This window comes from Merops nubicus, unplaced genomic scaffold (assembly GCF_000691845.1).
Source record: "Merops nubicus isolate BGI_N331 unplaced genomic scaffold, ASM69184v1 scaffold8993, whole genome shotgun sequence".
NCBI lineage: Eukaryota > Metazoa > Chordata > Aves > Coraciiformes > Meropidae > Merops > Merops nubicus.
In genome coordinates, this window is record NW_008599538.1 from 66,979 (window position 1) to 93,444 (window position 26,466).

The window sequence follows — 26,466 nt, forward strand, 5'->3', positions numbered from 1 at the left end:
CTATCACAGAGACAGAAAAGAAGCAGCCTGAAATATACCTCACCTGGTTAATGAAAACAGGAATTTACATTGCTGGATGATGGAAGAAAAAGCCTTTCAAAACATGGGAACAAGAGTGCAACACAGCTACACCTGTCATGCTGATTTAAAAAGAAAAATTGCCAAAAGACTGCTATGCTCCATCTTGTAAACTTCTGCATGTTATAGTGTGATAATAACTGGGACGTTCTGGTAAGCCCTGCTTAAACTGAATGTCTTTTTAACTGAAAAATCATTTAAGGTTTTTTTTCAAAACAACATATTGAAGAAAAAAAAAATAAGAAAGCTATTTTAGATGATTGGGTGGGCATCGGAAGTGAGCTAGTGAGAGACCTTTCAGGGAAATCCATGTACAGGTAAAGGAAAACGTGGAGTGGGAGTTGGAGTATCTGAGGAACTGGAGAAGAAACCTAAGAAGAAACCCACCAGGAAGTAAAAGAGTATGGCAATGATGAAGGAGATTCTCCGATCCAGAAATCTCTTGCTTGTTGTTCTCTTTCCACTTCTGCTGCTTCCTCTGCCACTCTTATACCCCAGCAGTGTAAGTACATTTTTATTTTCTTCTAAGCAAAGCCTCTGAGTGCAGTAGATAGTCGTGCTAGATGAGTGTGTGGTGTGCAAAAAGAAATGCAAAGACCTACATAAGCATAGCTCTTAGAAAAATCAAATATTCAAATTCAAAGGACTGGAAAGGTCAGTGAGAAGTCACAGTAAAAATCAGAGCTACTTTGACTCATGACACAAGCAGAGATGAAGAACATAGTGAAGCTAGTAAAGTACTACTTTAAAGCAGAAATAGTCACACTTCTTTTTCTATGCTAATGTGTGTGTGGAAGGGGGAACAGAACAAACATATCCATAATTTTTTCTTTGAGGAGAGGCCTTTCAAAGAAATACTTTTAGTGTCCTAGGTTTTAGTAATAAGTATGCATAGAGGGACTTTTGGTTTACTGTGGCTTTATAGGTTAGCAATTCAAGTGAGGCAGGAGCTGGGACTTGGTGACAGACATGTAGGACCATACATGTGTACTCTGCTGAGTACTCTAAAACAGGTGTAGGCACCTCTACTGAAACATTGTAGTGCAGTGGCCAGTAAATAAAGGCTCAGAGACATACACAACTGCAACACAATGGAAGAAACAGTCTGTGCTTTCCACCCAGACCAGGGGATGCGAGTGAATGCAGCTGCACTCATGACACTGCTTTGGAGCTATTGAGTACCCTCAGCCCTGAGCTCAGCTCTTTCTATGCGTGTCTCTGCAGCTGTAAACAATAAAATAACAATGTGTTCCTACCTTATAGGGGTGAAGTTAGACTTATCAAAATTTCCAATATATTAAAAATTCTGCAGCTGGTGTTTCTGTAGTCCAAGACATAAATCTGGCCAAGTGGTGCAGCAATTCCCATGCCTGCCTTAACCCTGCTAAAGATTAATTCTTCCTTCTAGTACCAAAGAATTTATGAATGCTACTGCTTTATCAAATAGAAATGTAGAGGATTAGAAAACGTATAGCAATTTTCAAAAATAAAACTGTAATATTTTATTTGGCAAGAAAAACAGGATTAATAGAAAGGAAATGTTCCTATGCAACTGTACTGTATGTTGTGCTTTGAATGAGTCTTCCTGCTCCAAGCTCCCATGTAGATCTCTCTCATATCTTCCACGTATTCCTCTTATAGTAGTTTCCCATCTTTTCTCTCTTGATAGAGGGGACGAATGACAAAGAGTCGTGCCCTTCTTCAGAGGAGAGCTGGGTTCACCATTTCACAGAGGCTTGTTTTAAAGAAGGGTTTAATCTCCTTTAATGTCACTGGAAGGGTGATTTAAGAAGAGATACTCTCTGACATGCCTGTGTGGCACTGTAACTGCATCATGCTCTGTGTCCCTTGAGAACTTCTCCTAGGAAACATGAGATTCACTGCACTCAAATTTGTCACTGATGTTTGCTCCCTACTGGATTCAGAGGCACAAGATGCAATAAGAAAATTCTTCAATAACTGAGAAAATTGCAACAGCAACATACAGGTGCTGAAAGAGAAGTACACTGCCAGTATTGCTGCAAGAATGGCTATTATATAGAAAAAGCTCCTCTGCACTATTATTCTGCACTTCATGGTGTTGCCTCACTGTAAAGTGATATGAAAAGCCATCAGATGATGTTTTATATTCACTTTATATATACATGGATGACCACAGATGGTAAAGCATAGTTGTGAATCTGACACAGAGCTGGACAAATGTTTATAATGCTAGTAAGAAAACACCTCCACCAAATAAACTTGGTTGACAATATTCAAGTGGTTTAGTATAGTATTTACTTTGTTACAACCTAGTGACTATTAGTTCTTAAACCTGAGGATTAAATTTGTCACTTGATGGCTTACTTGTATTTAATTTATCAGGCATTTATATTACTTTTCTGACTTTGTTATAGAGAAGAGAATTACCAGGTGGTTTACAGTCGCATTTCTGCAGTGAATCAGCTTGCAGCTTCTTTGATGGTATCAGCAGAACTCTGGGAATGTCAAAAGAGCATTACATACGTGTAGTGTGAGTGATCAAAGGGAGCACAAGGACAGAACCATTTGTAGACATGGTTTATGGGAATAATGGCCACAGCTTCTTTTCTACTATTTTGTGACAAAAATTTTTTGGTAAAAAATAAATCTAAGAAAATGTGCTTGAATTATCCTTCCCTTTCCAAAGTTTACATATAAACTATGACTTCAACAAAAGGTTTGGGACATATATAAGTGGCTTTCAAACAGGTCACACAAAAAAAGGTCACACAAAGAAGAAAACCCCAAAACATTGTGGGTCTTTTTCATTCTGTCTTCCTTTCTTTCATTGGTAACAGTGACATGGGAGCGTTTTTGACTTTTTTTTTCACCTTTATCCACTTCTTTTCATAAAGCCACTGGTGATACCATAAAGCACGCCACATTAATTTGGTCAGTTGTGGGTAGGGTCTTCTATGACCACTGATCATGCGGCCATACAAAACCCAGTCAAGAACACATGGATGACTCCTGAAAAGTCAGCAAGAGTTGTTGTATGTTATGAGACCTGCAGCAGGAAGTGATGTTGACACCTTGACATACCATATCAGCAGAACAGACCCTAATGCACAGAACGTGTTCTGAACAGATGGCATACTTTCATTCACATTTATTTTTATTTACAAAAGCTGAAGAGTGGCTAGACTATGTGTCCTTTCCACAGTTTAACCACAGAGTTGCATGCAAAATATGCAATGCACATCCTTAATTGGGCAAATCTCCAACACAGAGTTTATTCTTTTTAATCATTCTGAGATCCTCAGATGTTTTAGTTATCAAAGTCTTATGCATGACTCCTGTTGTGGAATTTTTTAGCCATGGCTTCCTTTCAGCTCCTCCTTTCCCCGAAAGGGCTGACTTAAGATAAGTGCAAGTCCTTCCAACTATCACGTTTTTCTGTTCCCTATTCCAAGCCCTGACATGGGCTTAACAGTAATTTTCATCTGTACAAGAAGAAGTGAGAAGTGTGAACCAGTTAAAATTACACAGCCACCACTCCAGTCCAGTACTTAGTAGCTCTGGTAACCATTAATTAAATACATAAATTCATTTCAATTAAATAGAAGAGATTAATATGGTTTCTCTTGGAAATGAGCTCATTCAAAGCACTGAAAAAATAAAGTAAGTGTCTAGACAAGCTGATTACATTTTTAGAAGAGATTATCAAACTTGGCTTTCTCAGTACTTGCTGTCCAGTTTTATACCGTTTAAAAAAGTGCTTCATTTTAGTCTTGCTTTTAAACTGATTACAGCCTAGTGTATAGGAAACACAAAGACTCAGTGCACATCCCAGATAGGTTTTGACAGAGATGCAACTTCTCTTTGTCCAATTCTATTTCCACTATCAGACTACTTTATTGTTAAAATAGAGGAGCAATAGAAAATAAAAATTCATGCTCAAAGAAATTAAAAAAGTATTTTTTTTTTTTTTTGGAGTGACAAAATAGTTTGGAATCAGGTGAGGAATAAATTAATATTATGAATTTTGGCAAAATGTATCTCTTGGATCTTACATCTGCATTGCTTTAAAATAATCAATACTTTTTCCTTAAAGGCTTTTTTCTCCTCAGACAACTGCTGATTGTCATACAGAGCCCAAGCAAACATAGTAGTTTGTTAGCCGAAAATAATGAGTGAAAATATTTTTTAAAATGTGTCAAATAGTCACTAGGTTACAAAAATGACCTTATGCTATGCTCTCTGTGGAATATTAACCATGAAGTATAATGTAGTAAAAGATAACTGAGCAACAAGGTGGCTAATGTTTATCAGCCAACATATCATCTCCATGACTCTCATCTAAAATATCTTTGTCTTCCTGGTAGGGATTACTAAAAATCTGTAATGCCTGTAATTTCATTTTAAAAATTATTTCCATTCTAAATTGAAATTATTTGTTTGGGTTTTTTTACTGAGTGACCACTTGAAGCTGTTACAAGCTAAACACCAGACTTTGGACTTTCGAACAGCATAATAATTCTATTTTATAAAATGCATGCTTCAAAATCAATTAATATTTAAAAAACCCCAAACCTCTCTGTTCCCACCCATTCTAAAGACAACTTTCTCTAGCCTGTCTTATAAATTTTTCTTCATCGGCAATTCAATCTTTTAATGTAATATTTTGCTGAAAGACCTGATGCTAGAGGACTAGTGAAACCTGTACTGGAGAGTTTAAAGTCTAAACCACCCTTTTATAATAGTTAAGAAAAACAAATATGCACATTTCTGTGGTTCCGGATGCTTATCCATCCATAAAGGAACAATCCAGGGCTACATTTCTGTAATATAGTCTCAAAAGTATTAGAGTTTATCTGATTTGAGGAAATTATTTTTCTTGATAACTTTCAGTTATTTTAGTGACTCTGCTTCCTTGAATCAGAACTGTATAATGTTACACTTCTCTGCAACAGGAGTCAGAGCAAGGTCTGTCAGCTAATTTAAAACCAAGCTTCTGAGTAAGTCTGGATGCATTTTCTGAGCAAGTAAAAGAAAGTGCATACAGCAATCTATCTTAACTTTTTCTCTGGGCTGTGTTCTGCCTGTTATTACTATAAGCTTCTTCTAAAAAAAGAGGAATAGCTGGATGTAGCTCTTTGTTAATGTAAAAAAGACATGTACAAACATAAATTTAAATACAAGATATTAATTCATTCTGTTGAACACACAGCCCTGCATAGTCTTACTTTAGACTTTACCACCTTGTTTACAAAAGTGATTAAAAAAAAAAGATATGTAATATGTGTTCATTGATTTGTACAAGGGTCTGTGGGAATTGCTTGTGTGACTTCTTGAATACTGCTTAATTTGGGAGTCATCCAGTCAGGGAAAAAAAAAATGAAATTTGTTTTAACAAACTCAGATAACACTTGTGAACAGTGAATTTTCTAATGAGCTATGAATCCATACGACTCAATAAATTCATATGGAATATTCACTGAATAATAAAGAACAGGTAGATTTATAGCTGATGTAAATCACTGCAGATCTATTAGCTTCCACAGAACTGCCAGTTAAACCCAGGACAGGAGCTGGCTTCAAATATGAGAAAGGAGAGGGAAAACTTTTTCCTGATGGTAATTCCTGTAATTATTAGCAAGAAATATGCCCAGGTTTCTAAGTATAACAAATGAGCCTGGCAGAACTTCAGTGAATATCTATCTGAAAAATGGACCAGAAGACTTCAGTGGACTAGTTGTGTTTTCCTGCAAAGATATCCAACAGATAGCACCTTTCACCAGCTTTCCATGAATGCTCAGCATGATGTTGTCATAGCTTTCTCTATCAAAAACTTGGACAACAGAAAATTTGTTTGATAACTCTCTTAACCCATTGCCTCAAAGCCCTTCTGGCCCGTGATCTTCTTCCAAGGGTCTATGGAAATTACCTGAGTAAATAACATCAATTGACAAAACCCGTAGGTTTGCACACTGTGACTCTTTTAGGAAATACTCTGAAAGCTCGCTTTTTTTAAACAATGTAGCTTTATCCGTTCTATGGCAAATGTGAGTATTCTCATCTGGCTCCTAAAACTACAGGTTCTTGTCCAATATTGGAGAGAAAGCTGGGCAGAAATACCAGCTGCACAGGCCAAATCTGACGAGTCGTGGTCGAATGCTTGGTAAATATTAGGTTATGGAAATCAAGCACCTCTTTAAATGTATTTTGAACCATTATTCTGCTGATAAATAACTCAATGCTTTGCCCTAGTTTATGTGCAAACTGTTTCATTAGCAACATCTGGAACTGGCCTTTCAGCTAACTTTTCACATAGGCTAGATTTCACACCCAAACAGCTGCACCTTAGGTGGTCTTTATGCAGTCCTTGTTGGTTTTTTTAAGAGCAGGCACCCACAGTCTGATAAGCCCTATGAAAGCATTCACAAGGCTCCCAGAGCAGGTGGTGGGGCAGTAACATGTCACTTCTGTGCTTTCCCCCTGCAGGAAGCCTCGTGTGCCTACGTGCTGATCGTGACGGCCGTATACTGGGTCTCCGAAGCGGTACCTCTTGGTGCAGCGGCCTTAGTTCCTGCTTTCTTATACCCACTTTTTGGAGTCATGAAGTCCAGTGAGGTCAGACCAGTGTGCACTTTTTTTATCATTTAATATTCTTACTCCCACTTAATTATTTGAATAAAACTAATCTTAGTGGACTAGCAAGACTAAGAGGTGTGGGAAGAAGAATTGCATATCTTGTAGTATGTAACTTGGGCTGACCAGCTCTTTCTTCTACCATAGATGTAGGAATGTCTGTGTTAACCAAGAGGGGTGTCCATCCTATCAATGATTCCAAAAACCTATGCGTCAAAGGACCCCAGCTTTCCCCTCCTCCCAAACAATATAAACAGCAGTTATAGGATAAACTACAAAGCTTCCTTCCAATTATATTTTTTATAGATGATGTATAAGGCAAGAGGCTATATACACTAAAAACAGTTACAATTTACCATATAAGACTAAATAATTCTGTTATCCAGGTTAATGTCTAATCCTTTTTCCAAGCTGTAACCTTAGCGCTGCCTTGTAGCCACAAGTTTTAAGGCAAAGGAGTAGCTGTAAAAAAAGTGTCTATGATTAGTTCTGAATTTGCTTGCTTGAGTTTTTGTTTTTGTTTTTTTTTTTTCCAAATGTTGCTTTGTTTCATGATATTCCAAGAATTTGTTTTTTTCTCACCTACAGCTTTATTTCCCCTGGTTTTTTATCTTTCTTTTTTTTTTTTTTTTGGGGTGAGGGAGCCTCACATTTTATTTACAGGGACTAGAATTACAGGTAAGAACACAGAAAATTACAGATAAGAACACAGAATAATGTATAGCAACCATAAAACTGTTGAAATTTTAACACAATCTAGTGCTGGGAATACCCATAAGTGGATGGAGTCAAGCATGAACCAAGAGTTTCTTGACCTGTCTTTTTCATCCCAGTGGTGTAACAACTGTGTAATATCATCAAATAAATTACCATATCAACACAGTTAAATAATATCAAATTAAATGACAGTGAGACTATTGCAGAAAATGTATTATGGATTTCAGGAACAAAAATAAACCCCTGTATTTTAAAACAAACAACTCTGATGTTGCTACAGTATTCCCAGTCTGCTGTTCTGGAGTGCCCAAGAAACCCAGGGCTCTTGCCTAGCGGTTTTAGTTACAAATAACTCACAGTGGCTTAAGAACATGAACCAGCGTGTCTTATGTGCCTAAGTGTGTATTAATAAGAATGTCAGTATTTGCTTGTTTCTCCAAAATGACTGTGAAAGGAATAAAGGAAAACAGAGATTCTTTGCGCTCCTGGCTGGCTGGATTTCTATGATTCAGTTCAAGATCTTTTCTTAACAAGGTATCAGGAAAATAAAGAAAGTTAATGAGAAAGAAACCAACCAGTGGATTAAAGCCAAAAAAAGTGATTTTTAAAAGTTCTGGCAGACAACTATGATGGTCAGGTCTATTTAGGTCACCATGGGGATATGTTAAACAAGTATAATTAAATACTTGCTGCAGCTTTCACAAATTAACGTTAGTGTCATTCTTGCATTTTTACGGAGAAGTGTCAGTATAACTGAGGACAATGGAAAAAATAATGCTTTTAGTGATTTTAATCATTTTTAACTGCTGGCACTTACATTTGGTTAGAGGGATGATTTTAAACTGAAGAAACAATGTTGTTGTTGTTGTTTTTTTAAATATTCCAGCAATATCTTGGGAAAGATTGAATCAGAACAAAATGAAAAATTTAGCTAGACTCCAAGCATCTGTTTGTAACTGTTATTTTCCCCTATTTTGTTTGCATTTACATAAGAATGTGTGTCTATGTATGTGTATGAGAATGTTTTGGTTTGCTTAATTTTTTATTTTTCCAGTCACATCATGGAACATCTTCTGATATCTTAGCAAGCCTCACAGAAGAAAGCTGCTTAGGAGGACCATGAGTGGTGTCTGATTTTTTTTCCTGAGACAGTACATGATTTGTGCTCATCCCCATTAAATTGAAGTTCTCTTTTTTGAAACTTTGGCGTATTTTCATTATACAATGGAGATAGATTTCTATTGTGAAAAGTTCTGGCACAAAGTTTGTGGATTGTTACAGCACTATCCTAACCTTTCTTTATTGCATTCAGAAAGCATGTCCCAACGGATTTTTTTTCCACAGCTGTAGGTCCTAGGGATGCCACATTTTGCCCAGCAGTTGAACAAGACATAAAAAAATACAAACAAGATAAACAACAACATCTCCAGAATGAAAAAGCGCATGAAGTACATGAATAAGCTGCCTTCAGTGCAGAGATTTTCTGTGACAGTTTCAGTCTGGACCTAGCTAAGTATGATTAACTGCAGGCAGTGAACATCCTGCTTGAAGAAGGAAAATTTCTCTTGATCTCTTCAAAGCTGAGAAACCTAGTAACAAGTGTTATTTGTAAACACAGCATGAAAGAGATTAAAGAGAACACTTTGATTTAGGAATTCTTCGTTTTTTCAAGCTCCCTGACAGTCTTCCTCTGGGGAAAAAAAGCCACAATACCATATTTCTTCTTATTCAGCATGCTTTCTGTGTAGAGTAGTTACTGCTTTTTCAACTGACTGTTTCCTCCCTGCCTTTTATGCAGGTGGCTGCTGAATATTTCAAGAACACAACTTTGCTCCTCATGGGTGTGATTTGTGTGGCAGCTTCCGTAGAGAAGTGGAATCTCCACAAGCGAATCGCCCTGCGCATGGTCTTGATGTCTGGAGCAAAGCCAGGCATGTGAGTGAACCTTTGACTTAGAAGTAGTCTGAGACTGACAACAGCAGTTTGAAAGACCGAATAACAGCTCCCATTTTCCTATCTGTGGACAAAATCTAGCTGGGTTTGGGGCTCTTTTTCCTACCTTCTTTTCCTTTCAGAAATTGAAAGCTTATATATTTTCTCATGCTCTTTCTGCCATCTCTTACTTCTTTTCTTGTTGTCCCTTTGCTTTCTATTTTTCACTGATATTGATATGTCTCTCTTCCTTCTTTGCCTGTTGTTTAAATTCTGGGTAGATAGGCTGAAAATTGCTTTTTCTCATGTCACATGCTGATTTCCACAATGGGCAGCAAACAGCTTCCAATGGGATGTTGTCTTATGAAATTTCTCAGCACAAGGCAGTATTCTATCTGCGCACAGCATGAAATTTTGGCACCCACAAAAAGAAAAAGGCCCCGGTGTAGCTATCAGTTGACTAATGAAAATGTTAGGCAAGGAGGCCTTTAATGTTTCTAAAAGTGCCTCAAGAAGATTTACCCCTGTTGTACTCCAGGTTGCTTCTTTGCTTTATGTGTTGCACCATGGTGCTCTCCATGTGGCTTTCCAACACATCCACCACAGCCATGGTGATGCCAATTGTGGAGGCAGTGCTCCAGGAGCTAGTGAATGCTGAGGAGGAGCATGAGGTCACCAGTACTACAGGCGGCACCATTATTGAAGAAAACGAGCCAATAGGTATTTGTCAATATCGGTCATTATTTTCTCATTTGTTTATCAATGACCAGACTTGTTGATACACATTATTCAACTTCTCTGGAGGTCAGAACTGTCTGACTTATACTGCCAAAGACACTGGTCCATACACTTTATTTTTTGTAGTGAAACTTCCTTCAAAAATGAAAGAAGGTTTCAAGACATGAGAAGAGAACTAGTGTTGGGAAGCTATGTACATTGAATTAGGACAGGTATTGGAGTTTGTGTGTCATAGACTCTGAGGTCGTAGGATTTTACAGGGTTGGAAGGAAACCTCTGAGAAGAAAGTCAAAGAAATGTAGAAGAGGCCCAGAAGCATACTCTGTGACAATCCCACACTTGCCTGTTCTACCCCTTCACTTCCAAGATTCCCAGGTCAGAGCAGGAGCCACAAAAAAAATATTTATAAGGACACTAAGGGGTTTTTTTTTTTTCTTCATTCCTTTCAGAAAGAAATGATTTAGGAAGAAAAGAATTTATCTTTTCTTTCAATTCACCAATTCCAGGCTGAAAATGATGTCATGTAACCTTGCTTATTATACTTAGGTATGATAGTCTTTTACTTCCCAGAGGCATGTGGTCAGGATGGTAAGATGAAATAAAATGCTTCATAAGGGTCACAGAGTACCAGAGAGGGTTCAAACAAGTTTTGCTTGCAGTAGCTTCACCAGGTTTAGTGGTGTGGCCCTGGGGCTCAGCCTATTCTTACACCTAGGGCTGCTCACTCTTCCTTTGTTGCAGGTCTCAGCGAAAAGCGTGGCACATCTTCACTGGAGCTTATCTTCATAAATGAGGAGTAAGAATGAACCCAGTACATCACGACTGGAGATTTGAGCCCTGCACAGGTTGCAATGACATGAAACCCAAGAGTAGAGCCAGGAAGGGCAAGCAGAAGCTTATTAATGAATGTTTCAGATGTGACTGACAAGGGAGGCTTATATGAGAAATGGGATTAAAATAGTGTTCTGGATCTCACTAAAGCTTTCCAGTATTCATATGTTTTTTTAACACTATGGCCATTTTAGAGAGAAGGGAAATGTTTCTCAGGGTTTCAAAGATCTTCTTTTAAAGTCCATGTTTGTGCTGTAGAGTGCACAAGAGATTTATTAGAAATTTTTATTTCTGTTCCCCTGAAAGAACAGTGATGGAGAAGATCCAAGCCCAGTATGGAGTCCCCACAGGACATATCCAGAGGGAAGACACAGGAGATTCCCAAGGGAAGTCTGAACTATCAAGAGTATGCAAAAGAGAGATGAGAGTGGGGGGGGGGGGCAGGGAGGGGGGGGGTCAACAAAAACACCTGTGGTCCCCCCCCCCCACGTAACTGTAAAATATTTCTGTCAATACAGACAAAGTTCATTAGAAGTTTGAAATACTAACAGTTTCAACCAGATCTCTATTTGAGGTAAAATCTTGTAAGGTAAAAGGGCAAATCAATGAAAGGGCTAATTTCTTTGTCAAGTTATCAGACTGAGCAGCAGAAGAATATAAAAAGCTATTGTCCAAAACTATGTTGTAGGCTAAACCTGAGAATCATCTTCTTATAAGGTGTAAGAATAAATTGCACATTGTCTTCTCAAGCTCCTTCTTTAGTGTTCAAAATAAAAGAGAAATAAGTTCTTGTCACGCCTTAAAAAATTTACTTTAAAACAAATATTTTCATTCAAATAGCACAAAACTTCAAGATTTAAATAGTTTTCTCACTCATCTGGAGACTAATGGGGTTCTCCAATATTCCTTCTGTTACCTCTTTTTATCCCAGCCGTATTTTCTGTGCATTATAGAATTAATTTTTCAGCTTGGCATTGTGCCATTAATCCCTTTAAGCCCTACCAAAGAGTATGTGTGGGATATTTCATAAAAGCACTATTATTAAAATTATGACGAAGAGCTTGGAATTTGGTGGAAGAAGTAGCACAACTACTTGAGTTAGATCTGTTTTCAATGTTGAAGTAAAAGTTCCACGGATTGCTTGCATGGTCCACATGCCACACTGGACAGATTTCAGTGAAGGCTTTAGTGTGGTACAGGTAGGTTCTCAGAAACAGCATTGGAAAGGTTGACAGAGGAAGAACCTGAGTGGAAAAAGACAGCAGTAGTGCTGGATTGCCCAGCGATTCAATCCACTGTGAATTAAGTCCATTCCTAGAATGTGATATATACTATCTAGAATATTTATTTTTCTTGCATGGAGGTGGAATCCAATTGCTGCACAATTAGAGATATATCTCTGATGTATCTGGCCAAGGCATCACATAAGAGGCACTAACAAATTATATTCTTCACCATTTCAGTAGTCACTAGTTCTCCCACAGATATTGCCCCTCCAACCCATGATTTGTGCCTTTTGGGGGATCTTGTGAACAGGCATTTTTAAAGTTTACTTTCCTTTCTTTGTTTTTAGTGCTACTACTACTGACTTCAGCTCCTTGATGCACTCTAAGGTATTGCAATAGGTAGTATCTTCTGACCTACACTGTCTTCTAAAGTAGGAACCATCAGAGCAGAGTCCACAGAGCTTTGTAACAAGCTGCTGTTTCCTTGTTTCCTTTATTTCAAACAGGTAGTGGTTGTCGGCAGACAGTATGTATTGCAGAATGTCCTGCTTTGTATTTAAACTATCAGCCCACTTGCATAAATCAAGGTGGGGAACATTAGCTTTGTAGTGTTTGTTATACCTACTGCCGGAGATCCTGAGATCCAGTCAGGAAGCTAACAATTCCACACGGTTTCTAGCAAGTTCAAATATGACATTTACTGTCCAGTTATTGCCAGCTTATGCAGCTGAGCCACCTCTGATACTAGAAAAACATACACATACCATGAAGCCATAGCCTCTAACAAGGGACCTGTTAGATTCTCCTACGTGGTAGAGAGGGAAGACCTAAACTTGTTATAATCTGACTTTTAAGATCGTTTTAAAATAAAAGTCAGGTTTGGTTTTTTTATTGTATTAATTTTTCTTCTCCAGTGTAAAGTTTACAGCTTAAATTTTAGTGGTTTGTGTGTTTGTTTTGGTTGTTTTTTTTTCTTTTCAAAAGCCCATGACCCATGAACTTTACAAAGCATCACAAATTCTAATCTAAATGCCCCAAGAACAGAAGAAAGGCTAATCCAAAGGCATTTGCCTCTTTACAGAATTTGAATGGTGTGCACATGATAGCCAACCCTATTGGAACGAAGAATTCTAAGAGCAATGGGCAGCACCTACCTCAGGTAAGGACATGTTAGACCTGGGGGGTAAGCAAAAAGACAGGAACATCATCTGCTCCTCACTGTTTTGTATTTGATCCCTGTAAGCTGTGTTACATGGAATCATTCTCCAACACCGTACGACACACCTGCCTTGGCCCTTTGTTAGCTTTTCCTCCCATTTAGATGCCCCCAGCACAAGTACATTTAGAAAACCCTCCCCAAATGGCTAGTACAATTTATTTAGTGTTGCACTCAGTAATGTGATCACAAGTTTCCCTTCTTATTTAGCTGTTTTACCCACTTTATGTTTGCAAAACCTCCTTGGAAAACAGCCCAACTCAAAAATGGGCTGACAACAATCCCTGACACACAAAATACTACTCAGAACTAAACCAGCAGCAGGCATGGACCATTTAACCATTCAGTCAGTTTGTCAGGCAGTCTTAGTATCCACCTTCTTTTTGTTTTGTCAAATATCCACCTTCAAAATCCTCCATTACACCAATCTGTTCAAATATTTCTACTTCTCCCAGCTGGATCCAAGAAGTGACCAATGTTTGGATTACAATTACATAGTATCTTAATGGCATAAATTGATGTGTAGGAAAGATTAGGCTAAAATTAATACATGAATTTGCATTCACAGTTCAAAAGAATCCAAGTTTCCAAAAAAGGCTAATAGATAGCTTGTGATACTTTATTTCCTCTTATACCCATTTCCCATAAATATTCAGTAGTTTTGTAACTAGTATACTCATTTCACTTTTAACCTACAAGAATATTAGGCAGGGTGCCCTCACGATGATGATGAACTTATAGCATGACTGATTTTAGTACATAAACCCAAATTCAAATTAATAAATATAACAAATATATCTGAATCGCTTGCTAGCTTTTTCCTGATCCTAAATTATATCCTTGGGTTGCCTGTGAAGTGCCTTGAAGCACTGTACCTTTTTTCCTAGTACAAGAACTTGATTTAGCAACATGGAGACTTTCCTATCACTGCTAAGAAAGCTTTTTTAGGAGCAATATTTTCCTGCAGCTTTGTCTTTCATAGTCCCATTGCTCAGCGTTTTTTTTCCTGCTGTTTCTGAGACCTCTAGCACTCCATTCCTAATTAGAAGTCCTGAGCCAATGCAAGTGCAAAAAGTCCACCAAGTGTTTGTCTGATGGCTGCTCATAAGCCTCAGGGATTATGGATTCCTACTGCTGCAGTGCTGGCCTTGCACCCCTGCAGCACACAAAGGCTTTTGGTATCCTGCTGAGATTCCGGTCATAACTGGAGGTGGCCCAAACCATAGCTAGAAGTCCAATTACTGTTTGTCCTACATTTCTGCTACAGGCCAGGCAATTTCACGTCCCTGGACAGGTTTCCAGTTCTGATCCCAGTTAATCCGTGAAGAAAAAACTGTCCCCTCTTATGCAAGCCTTTTCTTTCTCTGGGACCAGTATAACCACGGCATTAAAGCAAGTTGGGCTGCTATTCTGATCACCTGCTTTCTTTGCTAAATGTATCCCCTTACAGGCTCAGATACTGGTCCTGCCTCCTAAGCCCTCAGAACTGTGCCTGAGCACTAAGTACCAGTATCAGACCAGACATGACCACATGGTCTGTAAATGCCTCTCCCTAAGTGTCTCCTACGCGGCAACCATTGGAGGACTGACAACCATCATAGGGACCTCCACTAGCCTCATATTCTTAGAGCACTTCAACAAGTAAGTGATATTGTGGTTGTGTGAGCGTGGTGCATGGGTCTTTATCAGATCTGGCTTTCCCCATGGGTCATTTTCTACCTCAAGAAATTCTTGCAAGACAGTCTCTCTGAAGGCAATTTTCTTTTCCTCCTCTCCCCTAATGTTATTATTAATGATTGAAAAAGGAAGCTTAATTTAAGACATAACTAAGTCTTTCTCCCATGCAAAATAATCCTTAGCATGTGATATTTAAGTTTCTTCAGTGACTTCTTCTGACTTCACAAATTTATTATTATGAAGGCAGCATCCATTCTGGAAAAAAAAAGAAGAAACAAAACAAAAACAAACAAACAAACAAACACTAAAACCATGAAGATATAACAAAGAGAAATGCTCATAACAGAAAGAATGTAATAAAATCAGCATCAAGTTGTTCTATGGGTTCTTAGAAAGTGGTTCTTATGGTGAAACTAGAGGCTTTACTAGTGGTACTTGGGCTGCTCAATGTGTAGTGCAAAAATAAATAAGCTTAAAAATTTGGCCTTAGACCTCTGCTTCAGGGAAGATGGGTAGCAGCACTCAGATCAGCTGAACATTTCCTTTTCATATATGCCTAAGCCTCTCAAAGACATGAATAATATCTCTGTCAGAACATTAGTGATAATTCTCCTCACTCACAGATAGGCATTCAAGCTCAGACCTGATTCTGATCATCTACTGCTGCCATGGTTGTCATGGAATTCTTCATTTCTCTCTCTGAAATGGTGGTAGCAAAGAAAACTAATTTCAGAAGCCATCTTTAAACCAAGGGTTTGGATTTTACAGAATTTCCAAAGATCTTGCTGTTATGACAGTTCGGTCAAAGGCATATATCAGACATCTTTGCCAGAGTCCAGCAAAATATAGTCATTACTTGTGTGATCCACAATAAGACATACAAATTGATTCTGGGTGAAGTAATTTGTAAATCTGACGACACTAAAATGAGCTTTAACAAAAACACAAGTAGGGCCAGAATTTCACTCCTGGTAACTCAAAGGGCATTTTTTAAGCTGCCTAGACAATCCCAACCATGTAGTCTTAAAGGTGTGAAGTGTTATATGTTTCATCACTTGGTTGGGCATGGTTAATCATTGGTACTCTTTGGCAATGAGTTTCACTATGCACATGTAATGCAGCTGCTGCAAACACATAGTAATGCAATTTTTAATCATGCCATGACAAATATATATATATATATATACATGACTGTGCATCTATGCATATTGGAGATGCCTGTCCTTTTACTGATTTAACATCTTGTACACCTTTTTTTTCTTTTTTTCTATCTTTACAGCCACTATCCAAATGCTGAAGTGGTGAATTTTGGAACTTGGTTTTTGTTCAGTTTCCCCATCTCCCTCATCATGTTGGTCCTGACTTGGTTCTGGATGCATTGGCTGTTCTTGGGTTGCAAGTGAGTGCAGGTTGTTAAAGATGCATGGATTACAAAAGCAGGGCATCTGTGACCCCTCTGGAATATCTGATAAAGATGTTTCCAGTTGCAAACAACAAAAATTGAGGCAAAACTTACTTCTTCTTGGCAAAAAAATTACCAAAGAAATTTTATTGCTTAGCCATGCTGCACAGAGAGTAGTGTACAGTATTTCTGCTTGAGAGTGAAGTGCCTAGATATTGTTGATGGAAACCTTTACTCTGCATTCAACTGATTTTTTTTTTTTTTTTTTTTTACTTTCATGACCATGAGGATCCCATTGTGCAACTACAATCTTGTTAAAAGTTCTTTTGGAAAAGTACAGCTTAAAAGATGAATAGAAAAATAACTGCAACTGAATAAGTTTTTTTTCAGATCTGCCTTAAACTCAATGAAATTAATGTAAAAACAGTTAAAACCAGGCAAATAGACTCCATACATATATCTCTTTAAAGTGGAAAGGCTTCACAGGCTAGGAGATGAATACCTCTTGATATCAGTAAGTCCCTTAGCCTCAAAATTGGAACAAAGCTCAGTTTCCTAGTTCATTTGTGCAGTGTATTCTCTTCGCAGATGCACTCAGCAAAGTTAATGAAAATTGACTAAATGTGTGCATTTAGAGTAGATTAGTTAAACTGCATTAAATTGTGGTGCAGCCACATCTACTCAGAATTAAAGTGGCCTTAGTTTGATTTTGTTTACACTTAAAAGTAAGATGAACTTACATCACTAATTTATTTCACCTAAGACAATGAATAAAATGATAATGACTTCTGCCTGCTGCCAACCTTGACTGTATTTGAAGAGGTAATTTAGAGGTGAATAGCCCCATGTCCTTCTTTCAGTCAGTCTCCTAAGCCTTGTAGTTCCAAATTAAAAGACTAAAATAAGTCCTTTTTTTTTTCTTTTTAATCTTGAGTGGAAACAGGCCCTAACATGACCCTCAATTCCTTTCTTTTTTAAAAAATAAATATAAATTCCACATTGCATCCAAAACCTCATGCTGATTAATGTTCTAAACAACACCAGAGACTGAAGCATTATCGACTTTTTGTGAAGTACTGGTAGATTCCAAGCCTTCTTAATCTCTGCCTCCTGGTCACTGCAGTTCATTAAGGAACACACTGTGTTAGGAGCTTGGCTACAGTACTCTGCCTTCACATCCTCCTAAGCCCAGAAACACTTATAACATGTTGAAACAGCTGCCTAATGCCTGTGCATAAATGTTTACTGAATTCTCGTAATGCTCATGATTTTCTCCTAGGAAGCCCAGTGTCATCAGTCTACTCTGACTTGGCCCAGTTGTTTGACTCAATATGCCAGATTTGCCTTTTAGGCTCTAGTCTAGGTCAAAGGTGAAGGATAATGGAGCCACCAAATGATTTTTTTTCCAGCAAAGCAGAGTTAAGGGTAGAATTTTTACTACAGAACTAGTCACTATAAACCATATAGTTCTTCTCTTCCAGCAGCTGCATTACTTTTAATGGATTTTACCAGACTCTAACAGCAAGGTTTGCAAGGAAATTTTAATACTTACAGGGACAGGACAGTGTTACATGTGCCAAAAAAAAATGTCATATAAGTGTCCATTTACATGTGAAATGAAAAGCCTATTTAAGACTTTTTGATAACCAGCCATGGCCTACCTGAATCTTGAGCTATGTAAAATTCCTTTGAAAGTCTGGCCTTAACCAGATACATGGAGGGAGATCAGAGTCCATGGTTTGGCCAGTGCCAGTGGAGTGAGGTACCAAATAAGATATTACAACAGCAGGAGCTATAAAAGCAGACCATTGTGCTCCCCTACTGCTGCAGCCTGTTTTAGACTTGCTTAGCTCCAGAAGTCTCTCAGCCCACCCCACACATCTCTGTGTGACACAGGGTACAGCTGGAGCAGAAAAGCAGAGATCTATAGCCAAGGCACAGCAAAGTGATGCTACTGGAAATAATAAAAGAAAATGGTTAAAGTGGGTTTGCAAGTATCTTAATTAGCGATGTCCAGGCTTTGTTGTAGTGTGAAGGCAAGCTGAATGGACTGAGGACTTCACCTAATTTTCACATAAAGGTACAGCAAGTTTAAATGTATTTAGCTATGAAATGTGCTTGTATGGCCCCAGCAGAGGTGCAGACATTTTTCACCAGGACAAAGCACCAGGTTGACTGTCTTGGCTTCTGTAACAAAGGCAATTTGGTGTTACACTGATTGTACCTGGCTTAGAAACAGCTACTAGTAGCAGACAGGCCATGAAAGCTATTTGTATCCTCAGCAGAGCTTTCCCCCATTACTTACAGTGAATCCTGAATATTCAGGTCAAACCTGGTCTCAAAAGCCATCCAGACTGAGCCTCGTATGTGTTGGATACCTCTGATCCAACTGTTCTTTTCCTGTCTTCCTAGGAAAAGATCAGGAACATTACAGGAATTTAGTAAACATTAAAAAAAAATCTATTGACAGCTAGCTTCTGCCACAGTCTTTCCATGTGATGATAGAAGTTAGCCGTACCCTTTGGAGGTTTCTGGCACCAAAAAAATCTGGTCATTGCCAGCTGTTTGAGGAAGCCTGCATAAAGGGAGCCCAGCTTCAGCTCCAGATAGGTCAGTCAGTATTAGTCAGAACACCCCGAGGGACCTTCCTACTATTTCTAGGACAGTTTCTCAGAAGATCTAGAAACAAGACTATGCAAATATCACATGTAGCAATTTCCCTTCCCGTTGTCATCAGGCCTTGCCCTAGTCACATCTTCTCCCAACAGCCCCGGGCAACTGGAATTTTCAGGTTGTCTCATTGCTGTTATTTTTCATTACTTTTTTTTTTTTTTTTCATGTGATGACCTTGCATAATTTTACTGTGCTATCTACCTCAGTTTTAAAGAGACCTGTTCTATAAGCAAGAAGAAGAAGACCAAACGTGAAGAAATGTCAGAGAGAAGAATTCAAGAAGAATATAAGAAACTGGGAAATGTTAGGTAAAACAGACCTGCTTGTCTCAGGAATTTGCTTCTCTAGGAAGGACCATCCTCTCATATTACCTTCCATGTTGCCTTTGACAAATGCAGATTCTTCTTAAACTGTCAGCTTTCTCCTCCTTTCCAGGATAGGCATAGAATTCAATTAAAAAATTAACTAAAATCAAAGATTTTGTTACAAGCATTTATCTATTTATTTACATATAAAGAAAATGGAAATAAAAGGAAATATTAAAGTTTATGCCAGGGTCCAAAGGCCATCTGAGTCAATACTTGTCTCTACTTTTGAACTAAATCATTTAAGGACACCCCTTCCCAGTTCAGGCACATACTTAATTTGGTGGAAGAAGTTCAGTTAGCAAGGGCTTTGCAGCAATTTCCCATGAGACATCCAGCCCTCATTGTTTCCCATAATCTTTATTCATGGTGGCAAGCAATGTCGCTTGAAAAGACTATTTTGCAAGATCTTTCACATTTCAAAGGGGATGATATGTCATAGAATCTATTCTTCCCAAAACATTTCTGTGTTGTTCAGCTGAAATTTTGCAAATCAACTTGCTGAGTATGACCAACTCTGAGTCTAGACTGCTGTGCCTAAATATGAAACCAAATTTACATCTATCCTCAATTAAAATTCAGTATTCTCATCACCTTATATTTATTCCATGTGTTTAAAATATCTGTGTTAATTTACATTGTCACTTGCTTTTACATGTTATACACTTTTTAAGAATGCAACAATGTGTTTAAAGTGGAATAGTAACATGAGCTTTACCTTTTCACGTCTTGCCCATGAATGACTGAACTGCAAATACAAATGGATATTTTTAGCCTATTTTTAACTGGGTTTAGACAGTTCTTAGCTAAGAGCCAAATGTAGAATTGTAGAATTAATTCAAACTAATCTTTCTTTCTATTTTCTGGATGGTTTTTCTCTCTCTTTTTTTTTTTTTGAACCAGTCTCTACTTCCTTAGTTCTGGAACTTGTTCTTTGTTTTTCAGACAGATGTTGGAATTACTAGCTTTTCTTTTCCTCCCTTTTTTCTTTCTGTCATTTCTAGCTATCCTGAGATGGTGACTGGATTTTTCTTCATTCTGATGACCTTGCTTTGGTTTACTCGTGAGCCTGGATTTGTACCAGGATGGTCATCTTTTTTTGAGAAGTAAGTGAAATTCCCTAAACAATTGCATAGGAATATGGCCTTGCTTCTTCTGACTTCCTACAATAATTTTTGGCTTTAAAACATCATCATCTACTTTTAACAAGGTGGTGAAAATGAAGTCTTTCCTCAAAATTATAGGATTTTTCTTTTTAAACTGCATATGTTTACATGGTAGCAAATTACATTCTTTTCCAGTAAACAGTGTGCATTAAGTACAGAAAATAAAATAAACCCTTTTCAAATGAAAATAAATAGGAGGGTCAGATTCTGAAGTTAAAACATTTTAATGCATTCACTAAGAAGCTGTCATTGGAATAGATTGCAATTAAATTATAATTCACTTTTTTTTTTTTAGTTTTATTTTGAAACATAGTTTTTGACAAAATGCTTATTTTTATGAATTTAAATTTTATCAATAAAACATCCATATCAATTAAATATTACACAGAATGCTTACTGAAACAAATATTTTTTCTTTTATTTTAAATAATGTTGAAACAAATTATACTATACTATAATACTATATATTAAACTATACTGTTATAGCTATAACACAAAATGCATAGCAAAGAATAAGTGATTTGAACTTAAACTTTATTTACATTTCTACTGCATAAAATTATTTTAACTTTTTATTCTCAGTTTTACATTAAAAAAAATCTAAATTGGGAACCCCTGAGGATCTCTGGAGTTTGGCATTCCTCAAAATACTTTTTCAGAATTAGTTTTAGACATTTAATTTAAAGTCAATCTGTGGTTCATTTCTAAAGGATAATTTGGGTTTGTCTTTTCCCCAGAATGTGTTTCCTGTTTCTTGCTTCTAGTAAACACACTATTATTATGCACCTCTGAGTTAATAGATTTGTAAACCTAAAGGGATTTCTTTTTTTTCACTGTAATGTTAAAAAACGGTGAGCAGTGATTGAAGTTGGCTACAGGAGTCAGTTTAATAAACAGGAAAAAATGTCTGATTTGTATCCTTGATACACAGACATATTTTTTCTAGTAGGTTGTTAGAAAGACTTTGGATGTGGAAATAGGATTTCACCTGCAAAAATTTGCCTGGTGCCATATACCTTGTTTGGAAATGTTTCTGCTGGAGAGGGTTTTTCATTCCAACCCCACTGTTTCTTTCCTAGGAAAGGTTACCGGACTGATGCCACTGTCTCTGTATTTCTTGGTTTTCTCCTTTTCCTGATTCCAGCAAAAATACCATGTTTTGGAAAAGGGGAAAAAGGTAAGGAAGATGCAGCAAGAAGGAGATTTGGCACATTTTACAGTGCCTTTAATTGCATTTTTTTGTTTTCTGTAAAATGTTCCAAGAAAAGATATTTATTGTGGAAGGTCAGAGTCCAGTTTCTCTCTTCCTAAATGAAACCAAATTTTGTTGCTTTAATTCATATTGGCTTATCCAGGAGACGACAAATAGATCTTGTATCCAAAGCTATCACCTATTCTGTGTTAACAGAGTTATCAAAATTTAGGACTGAGTTTCAGGAAAGGTTCAGATGGAGTTCCAAACAGAGAACTATGGCACAGATGTTTGTAAAATCAGCTGAAGATAAGATCTAGTAAATAATGTGGTCATTGCTGAAACGACAGAATCATTTATAACGTCATTAAGTAAACATAAAAGAGGTCAGTAAATGTCAGACAAATTTCCATTTTCGTGTAATGTTTTTCTCATAGTCTTCTTGGTAGTAATAATGATTGTTATTTCACATTCTTGTGTGGGTAGCACTCAGTCATATTGATCAGTTTGCTGTGCTAGGCTTTCAGCAATCCTGTATGAAAATAGAATTGCCTGCATAGAGACTTATGTAGACATTACAAATGTGTATAGGTATGTTTATTTTTTTTATACTGACATATATTATGCAGCAGTTAGGACTAAATGACACTAAGCCCTACTTCAAAAAAAAAATAACAACCTAAAAAATAACATACTCAGATAAAACCTGGGGCCATAAATGCACTTTATCAGGTTTCATGGCCTCCTGGAGAAAGGAAAAGCCCTTCTTTGAGAAAATAATCCTATCGTAACTCCATTTTTGTAGTCTAGAGATAATTTGCACATGAGTATACACAACAGAGCACATAGTGCCTCAAAAAGCTACAGAATGAAACACAGGGGTTCGTGACTATTCACATCAATAGAGCAGCCAAGGGGAAGTCAGGACGTTCAGAATTCATATGCTGCATTTCCTGAGGCAGAGCTAACCAGTGAAATAGGCTGCATGCTTCTTCTTCACCTCTCTCACAGACAGACTTTAAGATAACTCCTATGGATATTACATTATTCCTAGTAGAGTAAAAAATGTGAAGATCTTTCAAAAGGCCAATGTAATGCCAGTCACGCATTTGCTTTATTTTCATATAGAAGATGGTAAAAGGTCACCAGACATTAACACACTGGATCCCATTATTACCTGGAAAGACTTCCAGAAGACTATGCCCTGGGAGATTGTAGTCTTGGTTGGAGGAGGTTATGCCTTAGCAGCTGGATGCAAGGTACTGATAAAAATTTTTATCTTCCTTCAAAAAAAAAAAAAAAATTACAAACATGGACTTTTATGCTTTGTATGCTCCCCAGTTTGCATTTACAATGCAGATAGTTTCAAATTTGTACATAACCTAGTTTCTATTCCCTGTACTGAATGGACAGCTACCTAGCTAACAAAAAGAAGCATAGAGGCATAGAATCATTAAGGCTGGAAAAGACCTCTAAGATCATCAAGTCTAACTGTCAACCAAACACTACCAGGACCACTAAGCCATGTCCCGAAGTACCACATCTATACATTTTTTGAACACCTGCAGGGATGGTGACTATACCACCTCCCTGTGCAGCCTGTTCCAACACCTCACCACTCCTGCAGGAAAGAAACTCTTCCTAATATCCAATCTCAACCTTCCCTGCTACAATTTAAGCCCATTTCCTTTCACCCTATTACTAGTTACTCGCAAGAGGAGACCAACACCAGCCTCACTACAACCTCCTTTCAGGTAGTTGTAGAGAGCCATAAGGTCTCCCCTCAGTCTCCTCTCTGGAGACCCCTTGTCTCGGCCCAAACCAGCACCTTAATGTCTTTCCTACGCTGGTGCCCAATGATGGGTAATGCTGGCACCCAGATCATTAGGGCTCAAGACGATTGTGTAAGCATCTGCTATTTTAGACGCTTTAGAGCACCTATATATTCCTTTCAGGCTGGTAGCCATGACACAGGATCTGAGGGAGACATCTCACTTTCTCAGCTAGCAGCTAACCAGACAGAAGGGGAACATCTCAGCCACCACTGGATACTCCTCTTTAAGCAACTGAGTCAAGCTTCTAGCACTGACTGGGCAAATCATACTTTAAGCTCTACTGACTATATCTACACTCAGTATAATTAATGAATACACATCTAGCCCTCCTATAGGCTCCTATATGTAGACAAATAAAATTCTGTATTTTAATCTCAAAATTAATGCTACCCAGGCTGTGTAATCCTCATCACCAATTTGCCATACTTCAGTTCACATGGTGAAGAAAGATGGAAGATCAACTTTAGTGGTTTTTTTTAATGCTATTAACTGCCAAGTGTATCTTTCTGTTACTATGGACAACCATTTATTAGGCACTTCAGTGAAATACAGTTTGCTGAAGAAAAGGAAATGCAGAAAGCATTGACCTAAACTTTGTTTATTTGCTGGTGGGATTCTCTGACGCAAACTATCTCAAAGAGAAGAATCTGTTTTACAAAACAATAAGTATTTGGTAATTCTCACTCTTCTGCTCTTTTTCCAGACCTCTGGTCTCTGTACATGGATTGGACGCCAAATGCTCTCCCTGAGCAGCCTTCCCTACTGGGCTGTAACATTTCTGGCTTGTGTTTTGGTGTCCCTGGTGACAGAGTTTGTCAGTAATCCAGCAACCATAACCATCTTTCTACCTATTTTATGCAGCATGGTGAGTAAAAACAATGACATTTTCAGTCTGTCTTTCTATATTGGAGTAGCAGTTACAGAAAACTTTCATTTCTCTTCTTTTAAGCAATGTGAAGCAGAATGCAAGTCATGTTTCCCTATTATAATGATCTGATGAGGTTGTCTCAAAGTATATTATGTGAACAACTCTGAGGTAATATGAAGATACAGTGAGACGAAAATAAGCAATTACATTTGTGTGGCTTAGGAGTTCAGATTTACCTCTGTTCTGTGCAGAAAGAGACTCTCCTAGAGAGAAGTTTACTGCAGCAATCTACTTTTAGTAGTCTAAACTGTCATCTTAAGGCAGTCTCTCTTTTTTTATATGTAAAAGTAACCTGGAGACACTTTCCTATTCAAAATGAAGTTAGCCTTGTGAGTACCCTTCCCTTTCCCTCTGACATAAAACTAGGTCACAACAATGTAAACGGAAATGCTAAATTTTGTCTCCACTGAAGGCTGCAGTGAAGGAACATTTCTTTAGACCACTGTAAAGAATATCCCACCATAGCTGCCTTCTCACCATGAGGGTTTGAACTACAGACTAGTTTTCTTAACCTCCATTCAGAAGGACTTTACATAATGGTCTCAATATCTTCAGCAACTGAAAGAACTAAGTGCTTCATGTCAAACTATTGTAACTTCTGTTGCATGAAGCTGGAAGTAGCAGTCAGGGTTAAAATCCAGAAGATCCAACACAGAATGACACATAGAACAAGAGAAAGAAAAGAGCAAAAGCAGACTAATAGTAGCAATCTCCACCCTCCCTCAGTATAAAATGTCTCAAGAGAAATCCCTGGAGCATAATCAACTCTAAATTATAGTACTGCCAACCAACCAAATCAACAATAATCAACCAAACAACAACAACTAAATTTCCATACTTAATTTTAGAAACTAGGGAGGTGGGTTTCACAGAATCTTATCTTCACATAAAGCAGAGAGGGTCCTTTCATCCTAATTGTGAGCAGTGGCTTTTACTGGTTAAGTGAAACACTTGTCTCTTCTTCCAGTCAGAAACCCTGCTTATCAACCCCTTATACACCCTGATTCCTGTCACTATGTGTATCTCATTTGCCGTGATGCTGCCTGTGGGTAATCCTCCAAATGCCATTGTCTTCAGTTATGGGCACTGCCAGATTAAAGATATGGTGAGTCCTGAGTTTGGGTATATCCTCCCATGCTTCCTGCAACCTTGGTCCCACATCCAGCAGTCAATAATAACAATGATGATATTGATGCTAATATAAAGTCATATTGGTCAGCATTGCTGTTGTGTGACCGAGCTGTCAGATCACATCCACACATCTGCTGTAGAATACACTTATTTCACATCTTTATTTTTTTTATGAATGCAATGATGTAAAGAACTATCAAAGAACAGGAGTGCACAATCCTTTGCATTGACCTGTTAAGCACAGAAGAGCATGAGAAATTAGATTTATCATATAGTTCTATAGCAAGTCATGTAGTTATCACCCTGCTATGTGTGGTATAACTCCCCATCCTGATTATCTGATTGAGAAGTTAAATGACAAACTGAGCAGCTTCCCAATGAGCTACATGAGCCTCTGACTAGCACTCCTGACTACTCCCACAACACTCACTCTCATAGTACTCATTGTGCTCTTCTCAGCTCTAGAAATTGGTGCACATAATTTATCACACTATATATATGTCGGTATACATACGTACATACATACGTGCCACTGCCTTCTTTTTTCCATGTTAACTGTCTTTGACCATGCTGTTATTGATCATGCTCTGATGCATTTTGCTTTTGTAGGTGAAAGCTGGCCTGGGTGTAAATCTGATTGGCTTGGCTGTTGTCATGGTGGCAATCAACACTTGGGGAATTAGACTCTTCCAGTTGAATACTTTTCCAGAATGGGCAGCAGTCAGCAATGTCACTAGTCAAACATAA

The 26,466-nt window shown here is 37.8% G+C and overlaps 1 protein-coding gene across 1 annotated transcript; it reads left to right on the forward strand.

Moving 5' to 3' along the window:
* The first annotated feature begins 481 nt into the window (after positions 1–481).
* On the forward strand, positions 482–26,466 carry SLC13A4 (solute carrier family 13 (sodium/sulfate symporter), member 4). Its single transcript, XM_008937415.1, has 16 exons — positions 482–580; positions 6,544–6,672; positions 9,206–9,342; positions 9,878–10,059; positions 10,819–10,873; positions 12,482–12,521; positions 13,216–13,293; positions 14,801–14,991; positions 16,307–16,426; positions 19,309–19,410; positions 20,472–20,573; positions 21,713–21,810; positions 22,954–23,084; positions 24,364–24,525; positions 25,556–25,693; positions 26,329–26,466. The coding sequence occupies exons 1-16, from the start codon at positions 482–484 to the stop codon at positions 26,464–26,466; spliced, it is 1,902 nt and encodes a 633-aa protein (XP_008935663.1).

Coding starts and splice junctions, on each gene's coding strand:
- SLC13A4 (XM_008937415.1), top strand. CDS start 482: ATGGCAATGATGAAGGAGATTCTCCGATCCAGAAATCTCTTGCTTGTT. Junction 12,522..13,215: donor GCTCCTTGATGCACTCTAAG/GTATTGCAATAG, acceptor GCCTCTTTACAG/AATTTGAATGGTGTGCACAT. Junction 19,411..20,471: donor AAGAAACTGGGAAATGTTAG/GTAAAACAGACC, acceptor TGTCATTTCTAG/CTATCCTGAGATGGTGACTG.